Source organism: Zasmidium cellare (assembly GCF_010093935.1).
Source record: "Zasmidium cellare ATCC 36951 unplaced genomic scaffold M409scaffold_18, whole genome shotgun sequence".
NCBI lineage: Eukaryota > Fungi > Ascomycota > Dothideomycetes > Mycosphaerellales > Mycosphaerellaceae > Zasmidium > Zasmidium cellare.
Window position 1 is genome coordinate 456,789 of NW_022986962.1, and position 25,806 is coordinate 482,594.

The 25,806-nt window shown below is 53.0% G+C and overlaps 10 protein-coding genes across 10 annotated transcripts; 4 read left to right on the forward strand and 6 right to left on the reverse strand.

The window, feature by feature from the left end:
* Positions 1–249: 249 nt before the first annotated feature.
* On the reverse strand, positions 250–1,719 carry M409DRAFT_66605 (uncharacterized protein; the record flags this gene model as incomplete). The annotated part of the gene is made up of 1 exon (XM_033817008.1): positions 250–1,719. One exon carries the CDS (start codon positions 1,717–1,719, stop codon positions 250–252), a length of 1,470 nt encoding a protein of 489 aa, XP_033667482.1.
* A 1,231-nt stretch (positions 1,720–2,950) lies between these two features.
* Positions 2,951–4,571, forward strand: M409DRAFT_23228 (uncharacterized protein; the record flags this gene model as incomplete). The annotated part of the gene is made up of 2 exons (XM_033806689.1): positions 2,951–3,338; positions 4,120–4,571. The coding sequence occupies 2 exons, from the start codon at positions 2,951–2,953 to the stop codon at positions 4,569–4,571; spliced, it is 840 nt and encodes a 279-aa protein (XP_033667483.1).
* Positions 4,572–4,728: 157 nt separating this feature from the next.
* M409DRAFT_23229 (multicopper oxidase) lies at positions 4,729–6,938 on the reverse strand (the record flags this gene model as incomplete). Its single annotated transcript, XM_033806690.1, has 7 exons — positions 4,729–4,894; positions 4,947–5,673; positions 5,722–6,324; positions 6,373–6,622; positions 6,672–6,698; positions 6,747–6,793; positions 6,842–6,938. The coding sequence occupies 7 exons, from the start codon at positions 6,936–6,938 to the stop codon at positions 4,729–4,731; spliced, it is 1,917 nt and encodes a 638-aa protein (XP_033667484.1).
* A 1,340-nt stretch (positions 6,939–8,278) lies between these two features.
* On the reverse strand, positions 8,279–10,757 carry M409DRAFT_23230 (uncharacterized protein; the record flags this gene model as incomplete). The annotated part of the gene is made up of 12 exons (XM_033806691.1): positions 8,279–8,648; positions 8,712–9,109; positions 9,163–9,419; positions 9,661–9,693; positions 9,743–9,796; positions 9,964–10,008; positions 10,060–10,095; positions 10,145–10,180; positions 10,235–10,270; positions 10,326–10,469; positions 10,522–10,548; positions 10,622–10,757. The coding sequence occupies 12 exons, from the start codon at positions 10,755–10,757 to the stop codon at positions 8,279–8,281; spliced, it is 1,572 nt and encodes a 523-aa protein (XP_033667485.1).
* A 181-nt stretch (positions 10,758–10,938) lies between these two features.
* Positions 10,939–11,850, forward strand: M409DRAFT_23231 (uncharacterized protein; the record flags this gene model as incomplete). The annotated part of the gene is made up of 2 exons (XM_033806692.1): positions 10,939–11,043; positions 11,140–11,850. The coding sequence occupies 2 exons, from the start codon at positions 10,939–10,941 to the stop codon at positions 11,848–11,850; spliced, it is 816 nt and encodes a 271-aa protein (XP_033667486.1).
* Positions 11,851–11,966: 116 nt separating this feature from the next.
* Positions 11,967–16,414, reverse strand: M409DRAFT_23232 (uncharacterized protein; the record flags this gene model as incomplete). Its single annotated transcript, XM_033806693.1, has 5 exons — positions 11,967–12,609; positions 12,666–15,256; positions 15,434–16,164; positions 16,211–16,288; positions 16,342–16,414. 5 exons carry the CDS (start codon positions 16,412–16,414, stop codon positions 11,967–11,969), a joined length of 4,116 nt encoding a protein of 1,371 aa, XP_033667487.1.
* A 1,928-nt stretch (positions 16,415–18,342) lies between these two features.
* M409DRAFT_54930 (uncharacterized protein) lies at positions 18,343–19,368 on the forward strand (the record flags this gene model as incomplete). The annotated part of the gene is made up of 1 exon (XM_033812867.1): positions 18,343–19,368. The coding sequence occupies one exon, from the start codon at positions 18,343–18,345 to the stop codon at positions 19,366–19,368; it is 1,026 nt and encodes a 341-aa protein (XP_033667488.1).
* Positions 19,369–20,229: 861 nt separating this feature from the next.
* M409DRAFT_66607 (uncharacterized protein) lies at positions 20,230–21,723 on the reverse strand (the record flags this gene model as incomplete). Its single annotated transcript, XM_033817009.1, has 3 exons — positions 20,230–20,388; positions 20,446–20,528; positions 20,586–21,723. The coding sequence occupies 3 exons, from the start codon at positions 21,721–21,723 to the stop codon at positions 20,230–20,232; spliced, it is 1,380 nt and encodes a 459-aa protein (XP_033667489.1).
* Positions 21,724–22,557: 834 nt separating this feature from the next.
* Positions 22,558–24,402, forward strand: M409DRAFT_36727 (glycoside hydrolase family 32 protein; the record flags this gene model as incomplete). The annotated part of the gene is made up of 4 exons (XM_033810606.1): positions 22,558–22,741; positions 22,788–22,879; positions 22,935–23,015; positions 23,065–24,402. 4 exons carry the CDS (start codon positions 22,558–22,560, stop codon positions 24,400–24,402), a joined length of 1,695 nt encoding a protein of 564 aa, XP_033667490.1.
* Positions 24,403–24,457: 55 nt separating this feature from the next.
* On the reverse strand, positions 24,458–25,122 carry M409DRAFT_23236 (uncharacterized protein; the record flags this gene model as incomplete). Its single annotated transcript, XM_033806694.1, has 2 exons — positions 24,458–24,630; positions 24,702–25,122. The coding sequence occupies 2 exons, from the start codon at positions 25,120–25,122 to the stop codon at positions 24,458–24,460; spliced, it is 594 nt and encodes a 197-aa protein (XP_033667491.1).
* Positions 25,123–25,806: the final 684 nt, after the last annotated feature.

Here is a 25,806-nt window from a genome sequence, read left to right on the forward strand (position 1 = left end):
AGATCTGGAAGCATAATAGGGAGTCATTTGGTCAAGTATTGATCTCTTTCGAGCCACACTCTCGCAACGATCTTCTCAGCTCTCTTGCTTCTTGGAATCATCGGGGAACATGATCCAAGCACATTCGCGTAAGCATACGACGATTCTATACTAAGCAGCTACATACCTGCTCGTGGCTTCGCCTTCTATGCAGCAACTTCATCAGGAACCATTCTTCCTGCATCCTCTCCATTCATCTCAGATCTCGTCTCACTCCCAAACAAGATCGATCCTCTCCCCCTTAACCTTCGCATTAAACCACTCGAACACCTCCAACCTCTCGCCTACCGGCCTCGCCCCCTCCAAAACACCACTCCTCACCACCGCCCTCGTCGCCAAACACAGCTCCACCATCGCCAGATTCCTCGCGATACACTGTCTCGGTCCCAGACCAAAAGGTATCCAATCACGATACATCTCGGGCGTGGCACGATCGTCGAGCCAGCGTGAGGGTTTGAACTCGTAGGGGTCGGGGAAGACGGCCGGGTTCAGGTGGAGGGTGTATGGCGAGAGGCCTACGAGAGTTCCAGCGGGGAGATTGTAGGTTTTGGTCGTGGTGAGCGAGGTGTAGAGGAAGCCCTGAGGGGGCACTTGGCGAGGGAAACGAGTTGGGTTCGCCATGGATGTGCGCAGGCCTTCGCGGAGGACGGCGTCGAGGTATTTCAGGTTCTGAGGATTGTAATCTGGATCTTCTCGTTCCGCGGCGAGGATTTCCTCGCGCAGCGTGGCGTGGACGTCGGGGTGTTTTGCGAGCTGGAAGAGGAGGGAGCCGAAGTTCGTTCCGGTTGTGTCGGTGCCAGCGAAGATTACGTCTTTCATTTGGACGTCAGTTTCGTGTTCGGTGATGCCGGCTTTGAGGAGGCGGGATTGGTAGGTGTTGTCGGACTCTTTTGAGATTGAGACGAGGGGTTTCGTGAAGCCTTCCACGCGTTCTTGGCTCTGGGCGTCTGGTGGTTGGAGGTATTCGGAGATTAGCAGGATTGGTTGAAAGAGCCAGGTCGGAAGGAAGAAAAAGCGGCCGAAGGCGACGATGGAGTCGACGTAGTTGCTGGCGCTAAGTTTGGTGCTTTGTTCATGAACGCCGCCGTATTGTAGGCCAAACAGGTATGAGCAGACGGCATCGATAGCAAGGCGGCGAGACATCTGGAGCACGTTGACAGGAGAAGGCTTGCCAGTCTCCTTTGCCGCGCGACGACTCTGATTCGCCTCCTTTTGCAGTCTCTCCACCAAATCATTCACACATCCCTCAATAGCATCGCTCCGTGCTCGAAGGTTGGCCGTGCTGAACATTGGCATAACCGCCTTGCTTCTCACAGCCCGGTGCTTGGGATCGAGAGCGCTGAAAATCGTCTCATGGCCCTCGGAATCGAAGTTCTTATAACATGGTGCTTTTAGGAAGCCTCCTTTTTCCGAGTAGATGGGAGCCAACGCTTGGCCCTCTGAGATGACGACTTCGTTTGGAGCAATTCGAATGACAGGACCGTATTTGGCGTGAAGCGTGTCTATCCATTTCGATTCGTCGCCTACGTAGGAGTGGTACCAGTCCAGGAGGGATGTCAGGCGACAGAGCAATGGTCCTGGGACGTCTCGTAACCGGTCGAAGTAGGCTCGATATGCCACGAATGTGGCCAGCAATACGCCTGTGGCGAAAAGGTAAATGGCAAGGCCTCGGTCCTCCATCGATAAGCCTAGAAAGCCATTGGAAGACTCCATCGTCGCAGCTACACTGTCTTCTTGCGCGGAGAGGAGATGACAGATGAATGAAAGAAGAAAGCACTAAAGAAAGCTATGCAGTCATCCAAATCATGACTCAGGAAAAAGATAGGCCAACAGTGATGGCGGCGTGGGCCGAGGGTTTGACGATTCGCCTGTGGGTATATTAGCAGTCATGCTCAGCCGAAGAGTCCAATGCTATGTGGCATTAGACTTTTCAAGCTCTTCGCGTCTGCTCGGGAGTTGTTGACGACAAGACGTCAGATTGCGTTGGGCGAAGGTGAGGAAAGAGCGGACCGCTTGCGTACATTTCAGAATGATCGGTATGAAGTGTACGCAACTGGACCGTCTTTCCTCAACCTCACCTCGTGTCGCTGGAATCTTTCTTCACCTTTATTGCAATCGAAGGACAAGGAATGCATCATCACCACGCAGCTTTCACTTCACGAATACTGTTTGGTTCATGAGCTGCTCTCAGACTTCGGTTACGAGCTCGGGCATCCCATCGATCCAACGCGAGCGAATCGAGAGTGTGTTCCGGAGGCGGAAGAATAACAAGATTGAAAAAATGCACATTGACGTACCCTGCGTAAATTCCCTAGACGGGGCAGCTTAAGGAATTCGCTTCAGTGAGAAGCGGCATTGATCTGACCTCGTTTCGAGGCAACATTGTTGGTGTTCAGCTCTGGCTGAGGCTGTACCGACGGCAAAACATCGCGAACGCTGCAAGCGGAAGAACTGCCATGGCCAAGACGGCTGGCGAGATCCTTCAACACCAAGAATACCAGCTCCCTGTCTATGAATTATCTGAGGCTTCCCGCTTCCGTAAGTCATGGCGACGCTGGTATCATGGGCCATGATGTTGGTCTTTCAGCACAGGCATCCCATAGGGCATGTCGCCAAATTTTCTATGCACCGGTTCGTGTATTCCTGGAAGATCGCGTTATAGGCTGTAACCACTAGTCTGGAGAGGGAGAGTTCCGTGGCCCAGCTGCACGAGCCTTGAACGACGGTGAGGCGAAGGTGAGGCAGGACGCTTCGAGTGCAGGGACGGAGGGCACGCCCTGGAACATATAAGGAACGCGAGGACTCTCCATAAAGACTAATAGCAGCATCAGCAACAACAACAGTCTCACAAAAATCTCATCATTCAACGAACCGTGATCCTCTCCCAAGCTGATCAGCAAAGATCACAGCAATGAAGTCAGTCAAACTTTCCCTGCCCAACTTCGACAACAACTCACAGCATAGCAGCTTCAAAACCTCCTCCCTCCTCACCATTCTCTCCGCCATCAGCACCATGGCCGACACCTGCGACCTCCGCGGCTGGCACGAAGTCGAAATCGTCGTCGGCGGTGGCGGTCCCGGTCAAGCCCCTGTCAGCTACACCCGTCAAGGCTTCGACTTGAACTACGAAGGCGGCGTCCCCATCGGCTCTAACGACGACCTCAACCCCATTGCCGTTAACGGCATCACGATTCCAGTTGGAGCACTTGGCCAGCCGAACGAGATCCAGTGGGATCCGAACTGGGCTTTGACGTCGTTTAATGGGTGCAGCGCGACGTACAATGGGGCGACGTATCAAGGTACGGCGGCTTCGTGTAGTGATGGGACTTTGGGGACGACTTGCAGTGATTGCACAGTCAAGATCCAGTGTGAGAGCGGCTTGGCTTGAAGTGGCAAAGGGGGATCGTGGAGGACCAGTGTCCTGTTGACGGTAGGTAGATCGTCACTCACTATGTGCTTGGAGCTCGATCGTCAACCTTCTCTATACAGGTCTCAACCTTATACGCGTGCTTTGAATGTAGTCCTTAGGATCAAAACCGAGTGAGGAACAAAAAGCTAGCTTTGGACCGAGCCGGGTTTACAAATCCACAGATCAATATAACTACCTAGAATTAAGAGTGCGCTGGGGTTATTATGCTGCCTTCTGGACATCCTTTGTCGCGCGGAAACCAACTTTGATCAAAGGCTTGCTTTAATTCACGGAGCACTAACTGGAATGCCTGACCATATCGTTCACACCGCCGACTCGATCATGCTCGCCGGTCATCCGAATGAGTAAGGTAATTACCAGGGGAAGCAAGTGTATCGGAGTTGGAAATGAACAAATTTGCTTCTGTCTCTTGTAAAGCAGATGTGCCCCTGGAACTGCCCGTGAATAGTGCAACGACATGGGCATACAAGAAGACTGGGGGCAGCGCAATGGACGCTAATACTAAGTCTTAATACCATCACCAAAACGTTCAAGCTATTGAGAATTGTCCCAGGACGGCCTTCGTATCTAGTGAATAAAAGCAACGTTGCCGAAGTCAGCACACCGTTGGCCTCTCTCTTCTTCTTCACATCCGCTTACGTCCATTACAGATCCCACCCCCTTGCAAATCCACTCACCGACCATGGGTCCCAAGCCATCAACACCAGTCTACATCGACCCGTGCGCGAGCGCCACCAACGTCGGCCACAACGGAACCAACATCTGCACGCTCGAGGGCTGGCACAAGGCCAACAGCATCGATTCTTACACCAAGTTTCCAACCGGCTTCACTCTTAAATACAAGTGTGGCCCTCGGATCGGATACAGCGAGACACTCGACTCCACGGCAAATGACGGTATCACCATCCCCGCGGATGCTCTGGGCCAGCCGGGTGAGATTCAATGGATGCCGGTGTTTGGCGAGCAATTCGAAGGGTGTAGCGCGACGTATCTTGGAGTTACCCATAACGGGACTGTTAGCTGGAAGTGCGGAAGTTTGGAGGCGGGCTGTAGTATGTGTACGGTCGAGTTTGAGTGTGTGGATGATCTGGCGGGACAGTGAGGGATAATGTTTCATTCCAAGCGTGACGAGGAGTACTCTGCTTCATGTCATCGTGATTAGATAGGCGTCCTTGGCAGTCTGCAATGGGCAAGTAGAGCGGTAAATGCAATGGAAAGCAAATAAGGCCCGAGCACACCTCAACAGCTAGCTCACCTTCTCAAATCCCCGAATCCTCCTGATGAAACTTCAGCCCCATCCTCTCCCAGCCCTTGCAAGTCTCCCTCGTCGGATTTAAATCCCCAATCGAGCCAATAATCTCATCCTGTCGCTCGATGATCTGCAGAGCGAGGCCAGAAGACGCATGCCATGCGATATGGCAATGCCTGAGACCAGTCAGCAAGAGAGTGACCAAGAAGACATGCCCGTCGAACTTACACAAGCCACACGCCAGGGTTGTCGAGTTTGAACGCGAGTGCGAGATACCCGCCGCCGTACAGTAATGCGGTATCCCTTCTCGTTGGGTTATCGACTTGATTCTTCGGGATCGTGCCATTGAAAGCGCTGTCGACTTGTGCCAAGATTACGAAGTCATGGCCGTGGAGATGAATAGGGTGCGCTGCAGGCACCCCTTGCTTGCCGGCGATCTGCTGGATGTTACTTCCATCGATGACGAGGTATACGAAGCCGCCGTTCCAGGCGTGATTGGTGTAGTTCACAGAGGCTTGGTAGACGTCATGGAAGTGGCCGTTGTTGTCGACGTTGAGGATGCTGGGGCTGGAGTAGTTGAGGAACAGGGGTTTGTCCGTGAGTTCCCAGCGGTAGGCACCATGGGTTGGCAAATCGTCGAATGCCGCAACGAAAGTATAGTCTTCGCGCGAGTTCCGAAGATCAGACGCATTCCATGGCACAATCGGACGCAGCTTCTCCATTGGCTCATCTTTGCACCCCTCACGATCGGTGTGTGCTTCTGTATCAGGCCGATCGCGAGCGTTTCGATTCGGGCTGTATTGGATGATCCCAGTCTCCTCATTGTCTTGCGCAACATTACCGCAACCTGAAGCTATTCTTGTCCGGATCCAGTAGTTGCACTTCTTGACATCCGCTTGGCAGACTTTCGATTTCTTCTTAGGCTTGGCTGTGACGATGACCTGGTAGCGTTGGCCTAAGTCTTGATCAGCAAGGTGCTTCAATGTTATCTTCCACAACGTACCAATAGCGATGAATAAGGATTCAGACTTGTAAGGTTTGATTGGTACCAAGTCAGCAGCAATGACCAGCAAATCATGATCATCGATAGCGAAGATGAACATAGCATCTGCTGAAGCATTGATCAGTTGCAGCAGATAGCGTTTGCCTTCTTGAAAAGTTCTGTTGAAGATTCCGCCAACTTGTTTCTGCTCGATGATAGTGCCGTTGGGGAGCAACGTGGGCCGATAGCATCTGTCATCAGGCTTGCAACAAAATGCTTCGTCCGTGCCCTCTTTGCAGTTGCTCAGGTCGCAGCTTCGACAGCATGACGAGTTCAACGCATCGCACTTAAAGGTGTTGGTGCCACCCAGGAGGATGCTATCGGCCAAAGGAATGGATCGGCCAAGCTCCTGTTTGAATGCGATGGAAGTGTTGTCGTGGACCCAGTCTTGCATCATGATGGGTGTGAAAGTCTCATCCCAATTAGCGCTGCTTGGGCCGTAGATTGTCAATGGGCCTGCAACGCCATCTGAATACTGTGTTTGATAATGAGAGTGATACCAAGTGTGGCTAATCTGGTCAGCTCTGAAACTGTATGTGTAGGTCTCACCAAAGGCGATGGGGCCTAATAACTGTTAGTCAATGCAAGTATAAAATCGTCCGGTGATTTTACATTGCGTGACACCATTCACGCCATCTTGCTGTGTCGTGTTGAGCTGTCTTATCCCATGCCAATGAATTGTGGTGCCAAGGTTTGGAACCTTGTTGGTGACATGGACGACCTGTGTGTTGTCAGAAGCTTGAAAAGATCTAGACGGCACCGAACATATAATTTGATCGCCCCACCAGGCTTGCAGATGTGGTCCAGGATACGTGTGATTGAACACTTGACCTAGCGGCTTCAAGAATCCGTCAGGGGCAATCTACGTGTGGTTAGCTCTGCCAATGATGATAAGGCGACAGAATACCCACGGCGTCTACGCTGACTTCAAGCCAATACTGCACCTATCAGCCATGATCAATTTCTGTATGTTGTGTTTTGATTACTTCTCTCTTGATGCCATCAGGGGCAAACTCATCGCCGGACATGTCATCTATGAAAGGGTCAATGCATGCTCGACATTGGCTTCTTTCGAACATACAAGGAGTATTAATGTCGTAGCGAACGCTCTTGCTATTGGGCCTCTCAAGCCAGCATTCCCGATCGTTGCGGTCGTTGCAGCTGCGGCATCCTTTCATCGTAGGATATTCGCATGTGAAGTTGGTACCTTCCACTTGGAAAGATACGCCAGACGACGAGAGAAGTCCGTGACCGCCTTCATGATGATTGGGAAGATGAAGAGGTTGTTGATAGTTGCTGTTCAATACTTGAGTATAGCTTGTCAATTGAAGCAGTGCTTCCCAGCACGAGTTGAGGAAGCCCATTGCTGCAACTCTGGAGGAGATGGGTTGGACAAGACGAGATTTAGAACCGTAGGACCACCGTCCATGCTTATACTATCCCTCGGATCTGGAGAGCAGACCGGCCGCTGAAAGAAGTCCCATGCCATCACGCCTCCGCCGAAGCCCCATGCTTAATGATTACCGCCCTGCAGAGAGTGGCGTAGGCGGGCACGCGAGTGGTGAGATGCAAGATAGTTCCTACCAATGATACCGTACATTGCTCTTATCGGTTGAACGAAGCGAGTTCGACCACCCGTTCTCCGTCACCACTGAAGACAGCTGATGTATCTTTCACGCCCGGGGTAGGCAGACATGAGCGAATGAGATGTTATGAAGAGCCAGATATGCCACTCTTGTCATGGTTATACCATGCATGCCGCCAAGTAGCTGAGCTAGGAAACACGTTCAGCTGTTGAACGTTGCGCATATCGCTTGTGGCTGATCAAGTACTTCGTAGATTTTCGTGGTCTGACACCGGGCTCCAAGCGATCCGCAAGTCTTTCCTTTCCAGTTGTGTGTCCTCATCAAGGTGCTAAGTGAGCTTCACGGATGACTGGATCACCTCTCTCCGTCGCAAGCATCTACATTACTGGGTAAATAGAAAGTTCCGACAGCCCACGCGGCTTCCACGGGAGCGAGAGCCTTCTGCAAGTCACCGCAGGAATACGGCTGCTATGGCGTAGGATTGATCGCGTCACTGACCAGGATCGTGCACGTATTGAAGGCAGGACATTGTCACGTCGTACCGCACCATGCTGGCCGGGAACGAAAGAGCTTGAATCTGATGTCAGCCACAATGTCACACGACAGCCGGTGAAGATGTCAGCTCGGTAAAGCTTTTCGACCGAATGTCTTGCTCCAGATTTGACGAGTGTCGGTGTCGAATGTGTGCCAGTTGATGATGTTGACGGGTTTGTTGGAGGAAGAGACGAGGGGAAAGTGAAGTTGGGATAAGCTGCGCGCTAGGTGCGGTTGCTGCCTGAGGCCAAAACATTGACCCCTATTGACGATGCATCACTCGAGGCATGCACTGAAATATGGAGATAAAGTTGCAGGAAGTGAGGTATACAATTAACATTGAGAAATGAAGCTACGAAGAGCTGGATGTAATGTACAAAGCCAACAAAACCAGATCATTACAGAGGAGCACTCAAACATCTTGCACCATCGGCCTCCGCCGACCCAACAGGTCCTTGAATCACAAATTCCGCGGCAAGCGTGTTGACGTTGAACTTCCAAAGCTGTCCACTATAACCTTCCAGGCCAAACAGGTCTCCGTTGCCAGCGCCGGAGTACAGAGCGTTCCAGCGCTTCTCGTTGTTCGGGTTGACGGTGACTGTGTTGCCCAAGGAGCCAACAACTGTCCACGTCTTTGTGCTCAGATCGAATCTGTTCAGAGTTGTGCTGCCTTGGTTGGTGATGGCCACTCCGTAGAGATAAGGACCTCCGCCAAGTACGAAAGCCCAGTCCTGTACACGGCCGCCGGGCGGGTTCGACGAGGTCCCACTGTCGACAATTTGTCTGACAAAAGATTAGCCACAGAAACAACGAACGCTTGCAATGACTTACTAATATGCTGGCAGGTTCGGATTGAGATTGACCTGGATCCACTGCCATGTAGGATCTTGTGATGCCGACCAATACTGTCCGTTAGAATCGATGTCGCCGACGTAGAAACTGCGGAAAGTGGGCAGGCTGAACAAAACCTGTGTGTTCCCGTTGAAGCCGACCCGCATGAAGCGCTGTGGTCCAGCAGTGCCTGCATTAGCGGCCTCGCGAAAATTGCCGTAGAGATATGAGTCTATGGGGTTGTATCCAAGCGAGTTGATGGCGTCGGTTCCAGAATTGACATCGGCGATCAGTGAAGAGCTTCCGTTTTGCAGGTTGACGCGGTTCAGTCTGTTGTAGAGTGATAAGTAGCCTTCGGCTACGCAAGGGGCTGTGGCTACTGGAGTTGCGAGGATGACCTATTGGCGAGTCAGCATAGCTTAGAATGGCTCTTCGAGAAACTGTGACGTACTGTTCCCTGATAGGTGCCACTAGGAGCAATAGTCGTAGATGTTCTAACCGTAGTCTCCGTTGCTGCCGTTGGCTGATATGCATACGTGACAGTGGTGTACTGTGTGTTGCCTGGAGACGAACCTCCGGAGCCGACAGCAACCAGGCCACGACATGCCTTCACCACTGAAACCTTGTTGGCGGCGAGGCCACCTGAGTTGTCAAAGTCAGCGAGAGCGCCTTGAGCAGCAGTCTGCTTGTAGTAGCAGTTGCCAAGGCCTTGCCCGTTAGTACTCGAGCCCGATCCCAGCCAAGTGAAGCCCACGCAAGCAGCGCCAGCATCGCAGTAGGACATGCAGTCCACGTACGTGCAACTCGTGCAAGTCTGTTGCAAAGTGCCGTATGCATTGCCCCGCGTATCCCATCCGCAGCGGACTTTATATGGCATGTTATTTGGACTTCCAACAATAGTATCGTCGGCGATTGGACATGTCGATGCTGATGCGTATGGAGGGCTGACTCCCGAACAGCTTGGAGTTGAAATCGCGGTGGCCTACAAAAAGTTAGCAATACCCTGTATTCCGATCAAGGAGAGTATTTACGGTTGATGTTGAGCTCGTTAATCTCGTGGCCGTGGTCGCAGTGGTTGGTGTAGTCTGCAAATCGTGAGCATGCAATCATCAAAATGCCTCCTCGTCATTCCTTCGATTCTACAGTCGAACAAGCTCCCAGTCGCACTCCAAACTACTTGGACACTCTGTATGCGACGGGGAAGAACGTTCCGCTTGGAGTGGAACGAGGAGAATAGAGGCTTTCAACTTACAGCTGTGGTCAAAGTTGTTGCCGTGGTGGCAGTAGTCAATGTGGTCTACAAGTCATCAGCATATATTCGTTAAAGTGTTAATGGCTTTGAGCTTACAGCGGTCGTGGGAGTTGTGGCAGTTGTGGGCGTAGTCTTTCAATGATTAGCACAGAACCGGTAATTTGCCACAGACTGAACTCACTGCGGTCGTAGGGGTTGTGGCGGTCGAGGGCGTAGTCTGCCGTCAAACATCAGCACGCGATCAACAAAGCCTTGAGTGCTTTCAACTCACGGCCGTCGAAGAACTTGAGGTGGATGAAGAGCTTGTCTAAAACATCGATCGTTAGCTCGGACTACTCCACGTGAAGCTCCTCTTGTCATACCGTCGTGGTCGTTACCGTGTACGGAATCCCCACAATGACTGTTCCACTTTGGGTCCCCGACCATGAGATCGTTGTAATCGTTGTGGTCCCAGCATATGCGCCCCAGGTGGTTGAGGTGACGGTTCCTAGTGTTGTTGTTGTGGTCTTTTAAAAGGGTCAGCAGGGCACCGAAGCGTGAGTTGCAAGCGATACGAACCACGGTAAACGGGGCACCGATGATCACCTGTAAATAGGGAAGTCAGCACTCGTCTCTTCCCCAACCAGCACAGAAAACTTGGCAAGTTTTGTGGACGCACCGTTCCACTCGCAGATCCCGAATATGGAATCGTGGTAATTGTAGTGGTGGATGGGTAATTGCCCAACGTGGTAGAGGTAACTGTTCCGGGCGTCGACGAGGATGTTGTCTGCCAAGTGTGTTAGCTGAAGCGACATATGATGACACTTCGGGCTTACTGTCGTAACGGTCCACGGCAAACCTATCAGGATAGTGCCTGAGGCAGTGCCTTGCGGAGCTTGGCTTGCGAGCGTCGTCGTGCCTGCGTAGTTGCTATAGGTTGTGACGGTGACGTAGCCTAAGGAGAGGGTTGAGGAAGAAGAGCTCGAAGAAGGCGGAATGGACGACGAGGAGCTTGAAGATGTCGTGGAAGCGAAAGTAGACGAAGGCGAGGACGTCGAAGCAAAGCTGGACGACGAGGGGCTTGAAGACGCTGCCACGGAGGTCGTCGAAAGCAAGCTAGATGAAGGCGAGGATTTCGAAGCCAAGGCGGATGAAAACGAGGAGCTTTGAGCGGCAGAAGAGCTCGATGAAATAGAGCTGGAGGATGATGTTGGAGAGCTCGATGCTGCTGCTGAGCTAGAAGTCGTCGAAGGCGCTGGCAGCGCTGAAGAGCTGGAAGACAAGGAGCTTGAAGACGTCGTCGGAGCCAAGCTGGAAGAAGACGAGGAGCTTTGCGCTGCGGAAGAGGTGGACGAAACAAAGCTGGAGGATGATGATGAAGAGCTCGATGCTGCTGCTGACGTAGAGGATGTCGAAGAGACCGGCAGTGCCGAAGAGCTGGTCGATGAGAATACTGAAGAGCTTGACAATATCGGAGAGCTGGAGGATGTTGTTGAAGAGCTCGATGCTTCTGCCGGACCGGAAGACGTCGAAGGGCTTGGCAGTACTGAAGCGCTGGAGAGCGAGGATATCGAAGAGCTCGAAGGTCCAGCGGAGCTAGAGGACGTCGAGGAGGCCGGGAGTGCTAAAGAGCTGGACGATGAGAGTATCGAAGAGCTTGACAGTGCCGAAGAACTAGAGAGCGAGGATATCGAAGAGCTCCACGCTACTGCTGAACTCAAAAGCGTCGAAGAGGTCGATCCTCCTATCGAGCTGGAAAGTTGCGAAGAGCTCGATGGAGCAATGCTGGACGAGGTAATGCTCGTGGAAGTTGCGGAGCTTAGCAGCAACGATGAGCTTGACGACGAGGATGTAGTCGTCGTTGTAATATCAGTTCGAGGCAACCCAATCAGGATCAAACCAGACTGAGTATTGCTTGGAGGTGAACTCGTCAAGGTCGTGAGTGCGGAAAACGCTCCAAAAGTGGTTGACGTTTGATATCCCAGCAAAGAAGTGGTACTCGTGGTCTGTTCATATAAAGACGGTTAGTACAGCTTTCTGGTGAATAGATGAAGAATTCTTACCGTCGTATCCGTCCATGGCTGGCCCACAATTATGGTACCTGACTGTTGCCCATTCGGAGCGATAGAGGTCAAGGTGGTAGGGCTGCTGAACGGCCCCCAAGAAGTGCTGGTTTGATATCCTGGAGTCGGTATTTCCGGTATGCCCACCCAAATCGAGCCTGGGTGAGTGCCGCTAGGAGCCACTGAGGTCAAGACAGTTGTTGCAGGGAAGGATCCATAGCTCGTCGACGTGATGTAGTAGTTCGCCTGCGAGGTTTCCGGGATGCCTAAGATTATCGTGCCTGAGATTGTGCCGCTGTACGGGATGGAAGTGAGCGTTGTGGTGCCGGCAAATGGGCCATAGGAAGTTGAGGTAACGTATCCAGGAGGTGGCGCTTGTGATGAGCTGACCACAGTACCCGATGTTTCCGCTGAAGTAGCTGATGCAGTCGATGCTTCTGTTGTGCTGGAGAGCTGTGAAGAGCTAGACGACGGAACGCTTGTCGAGGAGAGTCCCGAAGAGCTGGCTGAAGTGCTCGATGCTTCCGCCGAAGTGGCTGACGCTGTCAACGCTTGTGATGAGCTGGTAGGGTATTCGATAACGATGAGGCCTGGATTGGTACCACTTGGCGGAGAGGAGCTGGCGGTGAAAGGCTCGTGATCTGCGACGCTCCGGTATACGGTCGCATTGTTGTGACATAGTATGAAGGACCCGGCGAGACACCTCCGGAGCGGACAGCGGAGACTGCATTCACATTGAATGAAGTGAAGGTCGGGTCAGACGCCGCAGCGCCTTTGAGTTGGCATTCTCCAGGACCTTCTTCGATAATCAGACCAGATCCGATGAAAGTGAAAGTAAGACATCCAGAAGTGGTATCGCAGAAGTCGAAGCAGTCATTGAATCCAATAGTCGCCTGCCTGGAGCCCAGAGAAGATCCATCCGTTTCAGCTTGACATCTGACGGTGTAAGAATTGCCGTTCGCGCTTGTTACGTTGCCGTTGCTGTTCGGTGCGCACGAAGAGGCGCCGCTCGGCGATGGTTCCTCAACTACAATCGTGTTTGGATCTGAACCCATGCCCTGGATCGTCGTCACGATTGTTGCTGCGGTAATGGGGATGGTTCCCGTATATGCTCGTGTGGATGTAACGTATCGAGCAGGAGTTTGAATCTGGACTGTACCCGGGTTTCCAGCTGAAGGTTGAGCGATTGTGGATGTCAGCGGCGCGGTCAGGCTTGAGGAGCCTGAGTACGCTATTGTTAAAGTCACATAACTTTCCTGCCCAGAACTTGATGGCGCGGTCGTAGAGGACGCTCCAGAGATGAAAGGTGACGGCGTCTCGACTATGTATGTCCCTGAAACAGGGCCAGAAGCGCCCTGGCTTGGAAAAACAGTGCTGACGGTCGTCGCTGCGGTGATTTGCTCTTGTCCAGTGTACACGCCGCGAGTTGAGGTGACATGTCCAAGCAGACTCGCTGGGGTCTCCTGGATATATGTTCCTGGTTGGCCATTGCTTGGAAGAATCGTAGACACAATAGTCGGACTGAAAATGGGAGAAGTGCCTGTCCAAGGCCGTGTGACCGTGACGTAAGTCTCAGAGCCTGAGATTGAGTTCGTTGATGGCAAGGAAGGCGCAGCATAGAGCGAGCTGCTAAAGATGCTAGGCAAGAGAGCAGCTGAGGTTGAGATGCCAGAGGCACTGGAGGAGACAGCAGCCGAGCTCGAGGGGCCAAAGACACTGGGCAAAATAGCACCAGAGGTCGAGCTGCTAGAAGCACCAGGCAAGCTGGCAGCAGAGCTCGAAAAGCCAGTGACGCTGGGTAGAAGAGCGCCGGAACTCGAGACATCAGAAGAAGTGGCTAGAGCGATCCCAGAATTCGAGCTGCCAAGCAAGGTGGAAGTAGATGCAGCAGGACTTGAGCCAGCAGGGCTCGAGCTGGCAAAATTGCTGGAGGGAAGTGCAGCAGAAGGCGTCTCCACAATGTAAGTCCCCGAAACCTGATCACTGGGCAGTACAGTGGAGATGGTGGTCGCTACCGTTAAGAACGATGTCCCAGTGTAAGGTCTGAAAGATGTTTGATAGCCAGGGCTGCCAGGGGGACCAGGACTTTCAATGACAACGACAGCAGGATTAGAGCCACTCGCCGGAATGGTTGTAGCCGTGATGAAATCAGAAATCGGAGAAGTACCAGTGTATAGACGTGTGGTAGTCGTCGTGAGCTGCTGCGGAGGCGGCGTAGACTCAGCGCTCGAAGTCGGCGGCACGGAATTGATTTCCTCGACGTCCGCAGGCCTTTCCGCGCCAGCTGTTCCAGGATCGCTCGTCTCATAATCGACTTCGCTCAGCAGCTCGCAGTTTTCGGGTTGGGGCGAAGCCTGGCTGTAGAAATTGACAGCCACGCATCCAGGAGTCTGATCGCACTGGACGAGGCATTCTTCGCTGTTTCGGACAGTAGCACGCTTGGCGATCGTGCCCCAGAGTCTGATGCCGCATGTCACGTTGTATGGATTACCGTACGAGTTCTCGCAAGAGGTTGAGTTCCTCGCGATGGCGCCGCAAACAAGGGGTGGGCATGTTGGAAGGGCTGAGGGCGATGAAGATGGCGTTGAAATTGATCCTAATGTACTGCTAATTGACTGGCCAGCTGTAGATGAAGCGGATGGCTGTGAAAACATTGGGACTTGCGAGAGTCCTCCTTGAGTAGACAGAGAAGAGCTCGGAACTTGCGACAGTCCTCCTTGGGTGGACAGAGAAGAGCTCTGCACTGGGGACGAGCCTGCTGGAGTGGGCGAAGACAGCGCAGATCCAGTCGAAGAGATGAGCTGAGCAGACGACTGCACTGGCTCGGACGTCGAAGGCTGCGCGTATCCAGTCGGTGTCTCGATCCAGACAACACCTGGACTATCCGCAACTGGCCAGATCGAGGTTGCAGTGATCGGCGCGGTGATTGATGAAGAGCCACTGTAAGCCCTCGTCGAAGTGACCCAGCCTGGTGGCGTCTGAATCAGAACCAGCCCGGCATTTGTGCCGCTAGGCTCGAACGTAGTGGTGATTGGATCTGAGATCGGGGAGGCTCCTGTGTACAGCTGAGTTGTCGTCTGATAGAGTGGAGGCTGATACCCGGATAATGTCTCCAGAATCACGGTCCAGGCATCTGAGCCACTGCCGACCAGAGTTGTCGCCGTGATAAGGGAGGGAATCGAAGATGTGCCAGAATAAGCCCTTGTCGTCGAAACAACAGGCGGCGGAGTCTGCACCACGACGGATCCAGGCTAATGTGACGCAAAAGTCAGTACATTTTCCCGAAAGGCCGCTCAAATGGAACACATCTCCTCTCCCGCAAAGGCGTTCAGCCATTCGGGCTTAACGAAACTATCGAGACGAGCCAAAGCAATCTCACAAAAGCAATTGTGTTCTAATACGCTCAATCCCAAAGTTGAATCAATCACCTCAGTGCCTGTCGGCGGATAGCTGCTCGTAATGGGAGCAGTGATCAAAGTCGAGCCAGTCCATCGTACCGTCGTGGTGACCCAACGAACAGCTGGGACACCCACAATGATCGTACCCTGTCCATTGCCTGCTGAATTTGGCGGAATAGTGGTGACTGTGACAGGTGCCGTAATGCTTGATGCAGACGGAAACTGCGTGTAGATGGTCGTGTATGGCGGGATCTGCACCACTGGCGTGCTAGAAATCGTCGTAGTGAATGGCTCGCTGATGCTTGGATTGATCTGTGTCGAAATTGCAGGAGTCGGTCCCGCATCTGAGACTGCTGTGGTGATCTCGAAAGTGGTCGAATAGGTTATGCCGTTAGAGGTATAGCTACCCACGACGTTCGACGTCGAGTACGTTGAAGATGGCGCAGGCGTTTCAACATAGTATGTGCCTGGATAGCCGCCGGATGGGCTCACTGTTCGGACGGTTGTTTGACCAGTGAGTGCTGCCGTGCCAATGTATGCGGACGTGACCGTGACCCATCCCGTCCGGGGATATTGGATGATATAAATGCCACTTCGAGTCCCACTGGGCAAGATTGTTGTGATAGTCGTAGGAGCTGTCAAAGGCAATGTACCAGTGTAGGGCTGTATGCTTGTTAGATATCCAGGAGAAAAATACTGCGTCGCCGTGGTGTTAGATGGCCCTGCCGGCCTGGTCGACATTTGGCTGTAGCTGGCCGGATCTGATACTCATCAGCGATGTCAATCGTTGCTGTTGAACTGACTCACTCGTCGGGTAATCGAGGGTCGACGGGAATTCGACTGGAACACCGCATGACTGATAGATCAGAACGGTGACGACTCGCACTTCTTCAAGTCAGCAAAGTCCACACAAATGTACTCTTCTCCACAATTCATACCACTTGACTGCGCTGCAACAGATGCAGCTACCGTTAGTAGACCGAGCAGTATCATGCTCACCATTCGCACCATTCTGAAAGGCCGTGAAAGTGGTCGGCCGTGACTGCGTTACGAACCTTGAGGATGCTTGGATGCTTCGAGGCGATGTGCCCGAACTGAGGTCGACGGCATCCTGCCAAGATCCAAACATACCAGCCAGTGTTAGTGTACTCTGCTTGCGGGAAATCTCTTGGGATGGCACGTACCTGAATTGGCGTGCTCGGCCTACCGAAAGGTCGGAAGCAGCGAGGCTCAAGTCCTTGCTGCGGCCCGATGCATTCCAGGGGGCGATCAATTTTTGCACTCACCCTCTATGCGGTTTGCCGGAGTCGAGCGGCCAGTTTGAGCTTTCTCCTTAGTTAACGGTCGGATTGTTGCATCAAATATTGAGTCGTTGCCGTGCCCTCTATGACAGCCTGGGAGATGGCAGCGATGGCAGCATCATCAACTTCGTACTGAAGCATCTCGTCTTGACGCACATGAACGACACACTGGACCCGTGCCGTGCCGTGTGCGTGCCACAACCGACACCAGCCCGTTGTACTGGGACGTCGAACGAGATCGTGGATTGAATCGTTGCTATGGCAGCAACATGCATGTCGGACAAGGCCGTATAGTAAATGGGTGAAAAATCATAACAACATGGAGAGTCACCTTGTTGGACACAGCACGTAAGAGCATATCAACTTCATCGCATGGTAAGGTAAGGCGGTCCAACAGAAGCGTTCAATATGCTGTGTGAAGGAGGCGGCTGTGATTTGGCTCGTGGCGATGGGTCCGATGGTCTGAAAGCTGTGTCGCAGCAACATACGACGGTACGATCTGTATCCCGTTTAGCAAGCCACCTGCAGAATGATCCACGTGGATTCGAACCGTCCGCGGCAGAGAGCAAGATGAGCAGAGTCCTTGCATTGCGGTGCCACGGCCGAGTGCAGCTTGCATTCCAGCTGATTCTTCCTTGCCGTGCCCGGCGGGAAACTGCTGGATGGCGTGCATATGCGTATTGTGGATGCATAACTCACAAATGAATGAGTGACTGTGCTGCCGGTATCAAGACGATTGTTTTGTAACGTGAGAGCGGTGCTGCCATGTCGATAAACTGGTGCCGGCATTTCTATTAGAGCTTCAAAGTCCAGCCTTTGCTCTTCAGAGATGATCGATACCCGATATAAGGAATCTGGCACATTGGCGAACGTCGCTCCATACCTGCCCCGTCCCCTCCAATCCCAGTCCTTATTCCCATCCCCAAACGCCTCGCAAATGGTATGCACAGTATCTTGCCTCAATGGCTCAGGGTATTCCTGTTTTTCATTTTCCGCCGCAACAACGTCCTTCTACCCGTCCTCGTCCTGAGTCTAGAGAGAAAGCCATGTCTTCGCTTCCGGACAACATGTGAAGGGTTGTATGTGTCTCGTTTTGCGCCTCGCACTTGTAGGATGGAAAGTCCGGGTTGTGATGTTGCTTGGAGCGTCGTTGACTGGACTTCGGTGGCTGGTAGAGCTGTTCGTACTGGTAGTGTCCTGGGTCGAGTTGGAAGTGATGAGAGGACGCCGAATGATCTGGGATATGGGTTAGAAGGCGCTCCTTGTGGTGCGCGGGATGAGGTCGTCGTACCTCGTCTGTGGTGATCGGGTCGCTGCAATGGCAGTCGCACTGGATTTAGTCGACGCCTCCAGGGCAGTTCTCAGACAGCGTAGACTGAACATTTTGGGTTGTGTGATTGACCAAATGGGTATGTTGCTGTCGTCAATGGGTTAGTCGTGCGGACTTCGCGCGGAGGTGCCCCACTTTTTGTTTCGGTGGACAGCTCAGACCGACTGCGTTCATCTCAGGCCAGAGACAATTTATCGATTCGGCAGCTTCAATCTGCGAAGTTCTTTCTGCAAGCACCTACGAGCTTGACACAAGCGCCAACGAGCGCCCCAAAAGAGCAGTGGAAACTGAGCGCAACACACCTGGCCATGGCTCAGTCACACAGGACATTCGCATTCCCGCCGGTCGTGGAGCACGACGAGCTCGACAAAGAACTCACATCAGAAGATGCTTCTGTGTCTCTGGCCGATTTCCTCGAATGTTCTCGAGAAGCACCATGGATGCACCCCGATGCCTGGCTATCGACAGACGGCGTCCGTCATGGCCCCAAATCTGGGCCAAGCGGTGGCTGGGTGATTCATCACCTTCGTCGCATTGAAGCTGGATTGCGTGGGGAATCCCTGGTCGCGGAGACGAAGGAAGAGTTGGTGGAGAGATATGGCGAAGACTTTGTGAAGAATGCGCCTCCTGGAGTTGCTGATAAAGTGCTGCGCGGTGATGATACACGTGTGGATGCTGTGATTGAGGAGAGTCAGACGAAAATTGAAGATGAGAAGACGAGGAAGAAGCGTGAGAAGAAGGAGCGAGCTCAACGTGAGAAGGCTGAGAAGGCCGGAAAAGAGAACCAGCCTAGCAATAAGAGGAAACGAGCGGACTGGGACGAGAGCGATGCTTCTGTCAAAGGCGAAAGTAAGGCAGGGACCGGCGCCAACACGCCGTACGCAGACTCGATGACGGCCTACAGCGATACCTGGCAAAGAAAGGAAGACTTCGAGCAGTCTCAGGAGGTCCTCATGGGAGAGGTTGGTGGCAGAGAAGGTGCGCCTGTGGTCGAACAGAACGGCGAGCCGCCAGTGGTCGTCACACACGATCTCAACGGCGATGTTGTGGTCCCATCAAAGGCCAAAACCGCCGAGGAGAAGGCTGCACGTAAACTGGCGAAGAAGCAACGCGAGAAAGAGGACAAGGCTCGTAGAGCATCTGGAGCGGCGGACACGCAAGGATCGGGTTTAAAAGAAAGCCCTGTCGCTCAGCCAGAGCCAAAACCAAAGGGCCCGAGCAAGACCAATACCTCTCAACCGGCTGCAGACACCGATGACAAAACTGCTAGGAGGGCGGCAAAACGAGCACGTAAAGAAGCAGAAAAGGAGGCAAAGGCGGGAGCCAAGGGCTAGGAGCCTGACGCAAAACGCCAGCCATCCATTGAAACAGAGTCTTCGGCCGCATCTACAGCTGGAACCAAATTACCGCCTGGGGGCAGAACAGACAAGAACCTGCCCGTGCGAGATGAGTTATTGCCCAAGAAGCAGCCAAAAGCAGCAGGCATCCAACCGCAAACTGCTCTGTCGAAGAGGCACGCCTGGGTGATGATTCCACGTCCTCCCAAGCAGGAGTCATCCGTGGCCCTCAGTACAGAGGTACCCGAGCCAGACAGACATACCAAGCAATCTGTCCTCGCCGATACAACCGAGAGCTCGAAGGAGAGGAAAGCGATAAGCCGGAAGGAAGTAAACGAACAGATACCGGTCAAGAAGAAGAAGTCCTTAAAGCCAGCTGTACCTGGTACCTTGAGGAAGCAACATACTGCATTTCCCGTGAGGAGATCGAGGGAGAATTCCGTGCTCAGCAACAATCCACGTGCGAAGAAGGCCCATCGGAAGGACAAGAACGTGCGCAGAGCAAGTGGTGCTGGCGACTAGCAGACGGTGAGTATCGGCGGAGTTCGTCATTCATCTCGACCAACGAACGAGGCTGCTCCACCGTTACCATCTGGACTCTCAGACTGATGCCATGATAGCTTACACCAAAACTCATCTCGCTGCCACGCGCATTCGACTCCACCCTCAGCGCCTTGCACAAAGAACTGGAATGGCCATTCGACGCACACCAAGATAGGAGGTGATGGACAAGTGCTTGCAATGGTCATCCGTAGCCATCGCGTTCATCAGCGCCATTCGCTATGCTAGTATCATATTTAGCAGCTTCTTTTCAACTGCATCGTCTTCCAATCCCCTGAACGCCAAGCACCTCAATGCCTACAACTCCTTCTTCGACCCACCATTCGCCTCGACGCTCTCGCCGATCTTCGGCTTCTCGTTTGAGACTTTCTTCTCGCTTGTCCATCCTACTGCTTTTAGACGTTCTGTCAGGATGGGGTGCGAGTAGTGGTATGATGAGTACCATGGGTCGGCGTCCTGCGTGGAATCGTCAGCTTCTGTAGTTCTCCAATGTATGTTGCACTGAATACATACCATAGAAGAGAGATTCTGGATCTGCAGCTTGATCAACGATCCAGCGAGTTCCTTAGCGTAGCCCAGTCTCTGAGAGAACTCATCTGGAAGGCAAGAGTCAGTATGGATAAACATTTAGATGGTTTTCGTTCTGCACATACCAGCCTCAAACTCAAACTTCCTCGTCAACGCATTCATCGCAAACTTAACGAGCGCATCCGTCGGACTGAGCACATCATTGAACAGCAGGAAGCCAATAACAATCGGCTTCTCCGCGAAGAAGCCAAACGCCTCGTACAGGCTCTTGTTGTCGATGAAGACGCTGAAGAGCGCAAACACGAAGAGTAGATGTCCAGACGAAATCCCCAGCAACTTGCTCGTGTGTCCCATCTTCCAGTGTCCCAGCTCATGAGCGAGCACAGCTTCCACCTCTTTCGTCTCGGCTTTCTCGAGCAACGTATCGTAGATGACGATTTTCTTTGGGAGGAAAGGAAGACCGGTGAAGTAAGCGTTCGAATGCGCGGAGCGTTTCGAGCCGTCGATGACTTGCAACTCGGCGAGAGGGAAGTTCAATCGCTTCGCCAGTCCCTCCACTCGCTCCTTCAGCTCGCCGGGTTCCAGTGGTGTGAGCTTGTTGAAGAGCGGCACGATCAAAGTCGGGTAGATCGTGATTCCAACCAGCTGCACCGCCAGCATGAACACCCAGACATACAAAAAGAAGGCATTGCCCGTCGACTGGATAATCTTGAGGAATCCCGCTCCAATCGGGACGCCAAACACAATGCTCAGCGCAATCCCCTTCAGCTTGTCGGTAAAGTACAGACTGTACGTCTGCTTATTGAACCCAAACGACTCCTCCAGCACAAAATGATACCACAACCCAAACGGCAAATCAACCACCATCTCCACAATCTGAAACCCAAAAACAAACACCAAACTCGTCGCAATCTCCCCCGTCGGCATCCACCTTGGCGCATACGTCCTCAACACCCATGCGGACAGATCCCACGCGTACGGCAGGAGATCCTTCTGGATGACATAGACATTCTTGACCAGCGAGAAGACGCTCTTGATGACGCCGAACTTGGCCTTTGCGCGTCCGTACCGCTGCGACTTGTCGAAGGTGTCCTGGTCGATCTCTTTCTCGAGTTGTTTTGGTACGATGCCGCTGCAGAGGACCCAGTACTGGCGGTAGAGCAGGTAGGTCTCGAGGGCGAATTCGATGAAGCCGAAGCGGAGGATCCAGGTTTTCCAGGGGATGGCCGGGTTGTCGAGGGTGAAATCGCGGAGGAGGTCCATGGTTGTTTGTTTAAGGAGTGTGGGTGAAGGAGAGTGGTGGAGGGAATGGAACGGAGTGAGATTTGGGATGGTGTTTTGGTGAAGCTACGTTTCATGAAGGACGTGTTTGCTGTACGAGGGGTCCTGCCGCGTGCAGCCGCGTTGGCGGAGATGGCTCCGGGCGAATCATGGCGTTTATTTTGTTTACCTGGTGATGAGATGGATTTTTGTTATTCTTGCAGTTTCTCTTCAATATCAAATTCAATCAAGACGATGGTTGCCATATTTATATACGAAGAAGAGCAGCTATGAATTGCGAAAGCTCCTCGTTCTGCATCTCCTATAACCTTTCCTCACCTCGTCACGAGCTCCCACAACAATGTCTCACCCGTCAAATACCGCCGACGTCCCTCCACCATCCCAATGCCATCAAATCCATGGCACACGGCATGCCGAGAAAGCCATCCTCACCTCCCAAAAAGTCTCACCGCGATACCGCCGAGCTGGCCGTCTCCATCTTTCTCTCCAAACGCGATGACGGTGGAGACCCCGCCATGCACTGCGCGTACTCCAGGATTCCAGGAACCACTTGCCGAAGGTTCGTCCTTTACCCGCGCCAATCCGGTGTCGTCTTCGATCTCCTCTAGGCATTTCGTTGCCGCGTAGGAGTGATGTAGTCGGGCCGGTATGTGCAGACGCCGCTTGGGCTTGGGATTTGGCGATGCTTGTGTGAGGGTCATGATCTTGTGGGAGGGGTATATATTCAGGTGAGGTCGCTTGTGAGGGACGATTGGGTTTTGTCGGTGTTTGGTAGTTGGAGCTTCTCTTGTTACTGATCTCGCTGCCTCGTGGAAGATGCTGCTCAAGAGTGTACTACCAATCGCCGCCCTGCTCGTACAGCAGACATGGGCTCAAGCAGCGGATCCTACATCGAGTTACTATGCTCCAGGCGTACCTACCGACACGCCTGTACCGGGAAACTATACGGACTACCTTCGCCCTAGAGTTCATTTCTCGCCGCCTAGGTATTTCATGAACGGTGAGTTGGCAGGCAAGACGGGCATTGGTCCCAAAGCTCACGCAAGAAACAGACCCCAATGGCATGCATAGAGATCCCTCAGGCACCTGGCATATCTACTATCAGTACAATCCGCTCACGCCTGTGGCTGGTAATCAGGTCAGAGAAGGAGCCCAACCTTTCGAGAGAATGCAAGGATTGACTGGGCTTTTAGCATTGGGGCCATGCCACATCGAAGGATCTATACACTTGGGAGAACCAGAAGATTGCCGTCTGGCCACCGAACAATTATACTGTGGGACGACCAGTACCATCGTCAATGCCCTTTGACTGACGTTTATTAGTATGTCTTCAGCGGCTCTGCCGTGATCGATTCCAACAACACATCAGGTTTCTTCCCAGATCAAGACAACGGTGTCGTCGCCATCTACACACTCGCCGAATATCCAGGAGGCGTAGCTGGCCTTCAATACCAAGCGATCGCCTACAGCCGTGACGATGGCTATACTTTCGAAGCATACGAAAACAATCCAGTCCTCAACATCAACTCGACTCAGTTCCGTGATCCATATGTGATATGGCACGAGCCTAGTCAGAACTGGGTCATGGTCATCGCATACGCTGCCGAGTATGTGATCGGCGTTTACACCTCGCCTGACCTAAAGGAGTGGACGCATGCATCCAACTTTACCAAGCACGGCTATCTCGGAACTCAATACGAATGCCCAAATCTGTTGCAGATGCCTATGGAGGGAGGCGACCCAGTTTGGTTCCTCGTCATCTCTCTCAACCCCGGCGGACCTCGAGGCGGCAGCATCTCCCAGTACTTCGTTGGAGACTTCAACGGCACGCACTTTGAGCCTTTTGATGATGCTACTCGCTTCACCGATTTTGGAAAAGACAACTACGCTGCTCAATTCTTTCACAATGTGCCAGCGAATGAGCCTCAGATCGCCCTAGGCTGGGCCTCGAACTGGCAGTATACTCAAATAGTCCCTACAGGCCTCCTTGAGCGTGGCCAATTCCGGAGTGCAATGACGGTGCCGCGCGAGCACTACATCGCCAATGTTTCTGCGCGAGGGTACGATCTGATCTCGGGCATTCACAATGTTTCGGCCGTCATCGCTCAAGAGCTTGCATTCAACTCCTCACTCGGCAACGGAACGATCTTGACTTACTTCGGCGACGTTCCATCAGGCGCTTTCTATCTCGAAGCCAACATCACGAATCTGACATCGACTCTTCAAGGCACTGCAAACTTCACGATCTCTTCCTCAGTCTCTGGAGAGTATATCTCAGGAGGCACCAACGCCGCAGGGTCTCCAGGAATCTGGATCGATCGAGGCCACATTCGTGGTTTTGACAACCCTTACTTCACAGATAAATTCTCCGAAGAAGGCGTTCTGGCTCCCAACAGCACGTCATGGTCGCTCAGTCTTCTGTGCGACAACTCGATTCTCGAGCTGTTCCTGAACGGAGCGCAGCAGGCCGGTACAGTGACGTTCTTCCCGGAAAGGACACTGGATACTCTGGCGATTTACGTCGGTGGCATACCTGAAACAGCAGGGAGCAGCGTGGCGGTCTGGGGTCTGAAGGATACTTGGGCTCCTCAGGCGGACGGCAATGGCACCGTGAGAGGGAATGTCACAGACGGGGCAACTGGAAGCATGAAGATGTTCTAGGCCGTACACCCTCTGGCATACAAAATCAATAAGAACGGTCCCAAGAGTACGATCCTCACTCCTGCTCAGAAGGAGGCGGATAAATCTCCACATCCTCCGGCTCCTCCCAATCCTCACTAAAAACATACGTCTCAAAACACGTCCCAATCGCCCCCATCGTATCGAAAAACATAAACTCACACGTCCCCTTCTTCCCATGCCATATCCCACTCTGAACGAGCGGAAACCCTACAATTCTCACATCAGCACAAACCCCTCCCCACCCCACCCAAAAACCAAACAAAAAACAAAAAACTCACCCCTCCCCTCAAACTCCCCCCTCCGCCTCCTCGCCTCCTCCCTCGCCCCCTCCCCCACCAACCCCTTCCCTCCCGCACAATCAAATGCCACATGCTGAATCCCACCCCTCCCGCCCGTCTGCGTCAAAAACTCCCCCATCAACGTCTCCCCCGCGACCGGCTGCATCACCTCCCAGACCATGCCCCCTTGTTCTGCGAACGCGACGTCGAGGGAGAAGGGGGAGGGTTTGCCCCGGAAGGTTTGGTGGGAGACGGTGGTGGGGGTGAAGTGGAAGATTTTGAAGGGGGGGAGGCCGAGTTGCACTAGGCCGCGTAGTGTGGAGCGGAGATTGGCGGTTACGATGCAGATTTCGACTGGCTTCCCCAAGAAGGGGCCAGCGAGGACGGGGACGGAGGCTTGAGGAACTTGGGGTTGGGTCATTGTGGAGACAGTTGTCAGGAAAGGTGCCTGCTCGATGGACAAAAGAAAGTGTATGAGTTTGCATGTATCTTGCGGTGATACTTATATCTCGCGGCGTAACATGGCGGCCAAAGCTAGCACGTAGACTGCGGTTGGTAAGCAGATAGGCTATTGCAGATTGAGATTTTCCGTGCCGCCTGTGTTCTCTCACTCCTATCACGTGTGAATCTTTGCCAATCTGAGCCTTGTTCGTTCCTGGCTTGTTCGATGGTAGAGCTTCGGGCACTCGACGATTCCAGCTCCATGTGAAAGTTGGCGGGAATCTGGATAAGGCATCTGCAATTTCTAAGGTTTGAAATTTTGGCGCCGGCCGAACTCTATTTGGACTCCACTTGCTTACCACGATGACGGTCACCAATCTTGACCAGTGCATTCCACATGACCGGCTACAAAATCACTGCAATCGCAGAACCATATCCAAGTATCATCTCCAGTGACCTGGCCGAATCGAGTAACGAACATGGATCGAACCTCGAACATGACCTATGTCGTCTTCTGCTAACTACAGTATATGCAATACAGGTGAAGGCACGCGATCGTGGAGCAGTCTTGCTGAACGGCATGGCTCAATTTGGCTGTAATTACTCAGTAGTACGAGGCATCTTGTTGTACCCTTGTTCTTGACGATGGACTGAGGTGGCCCTC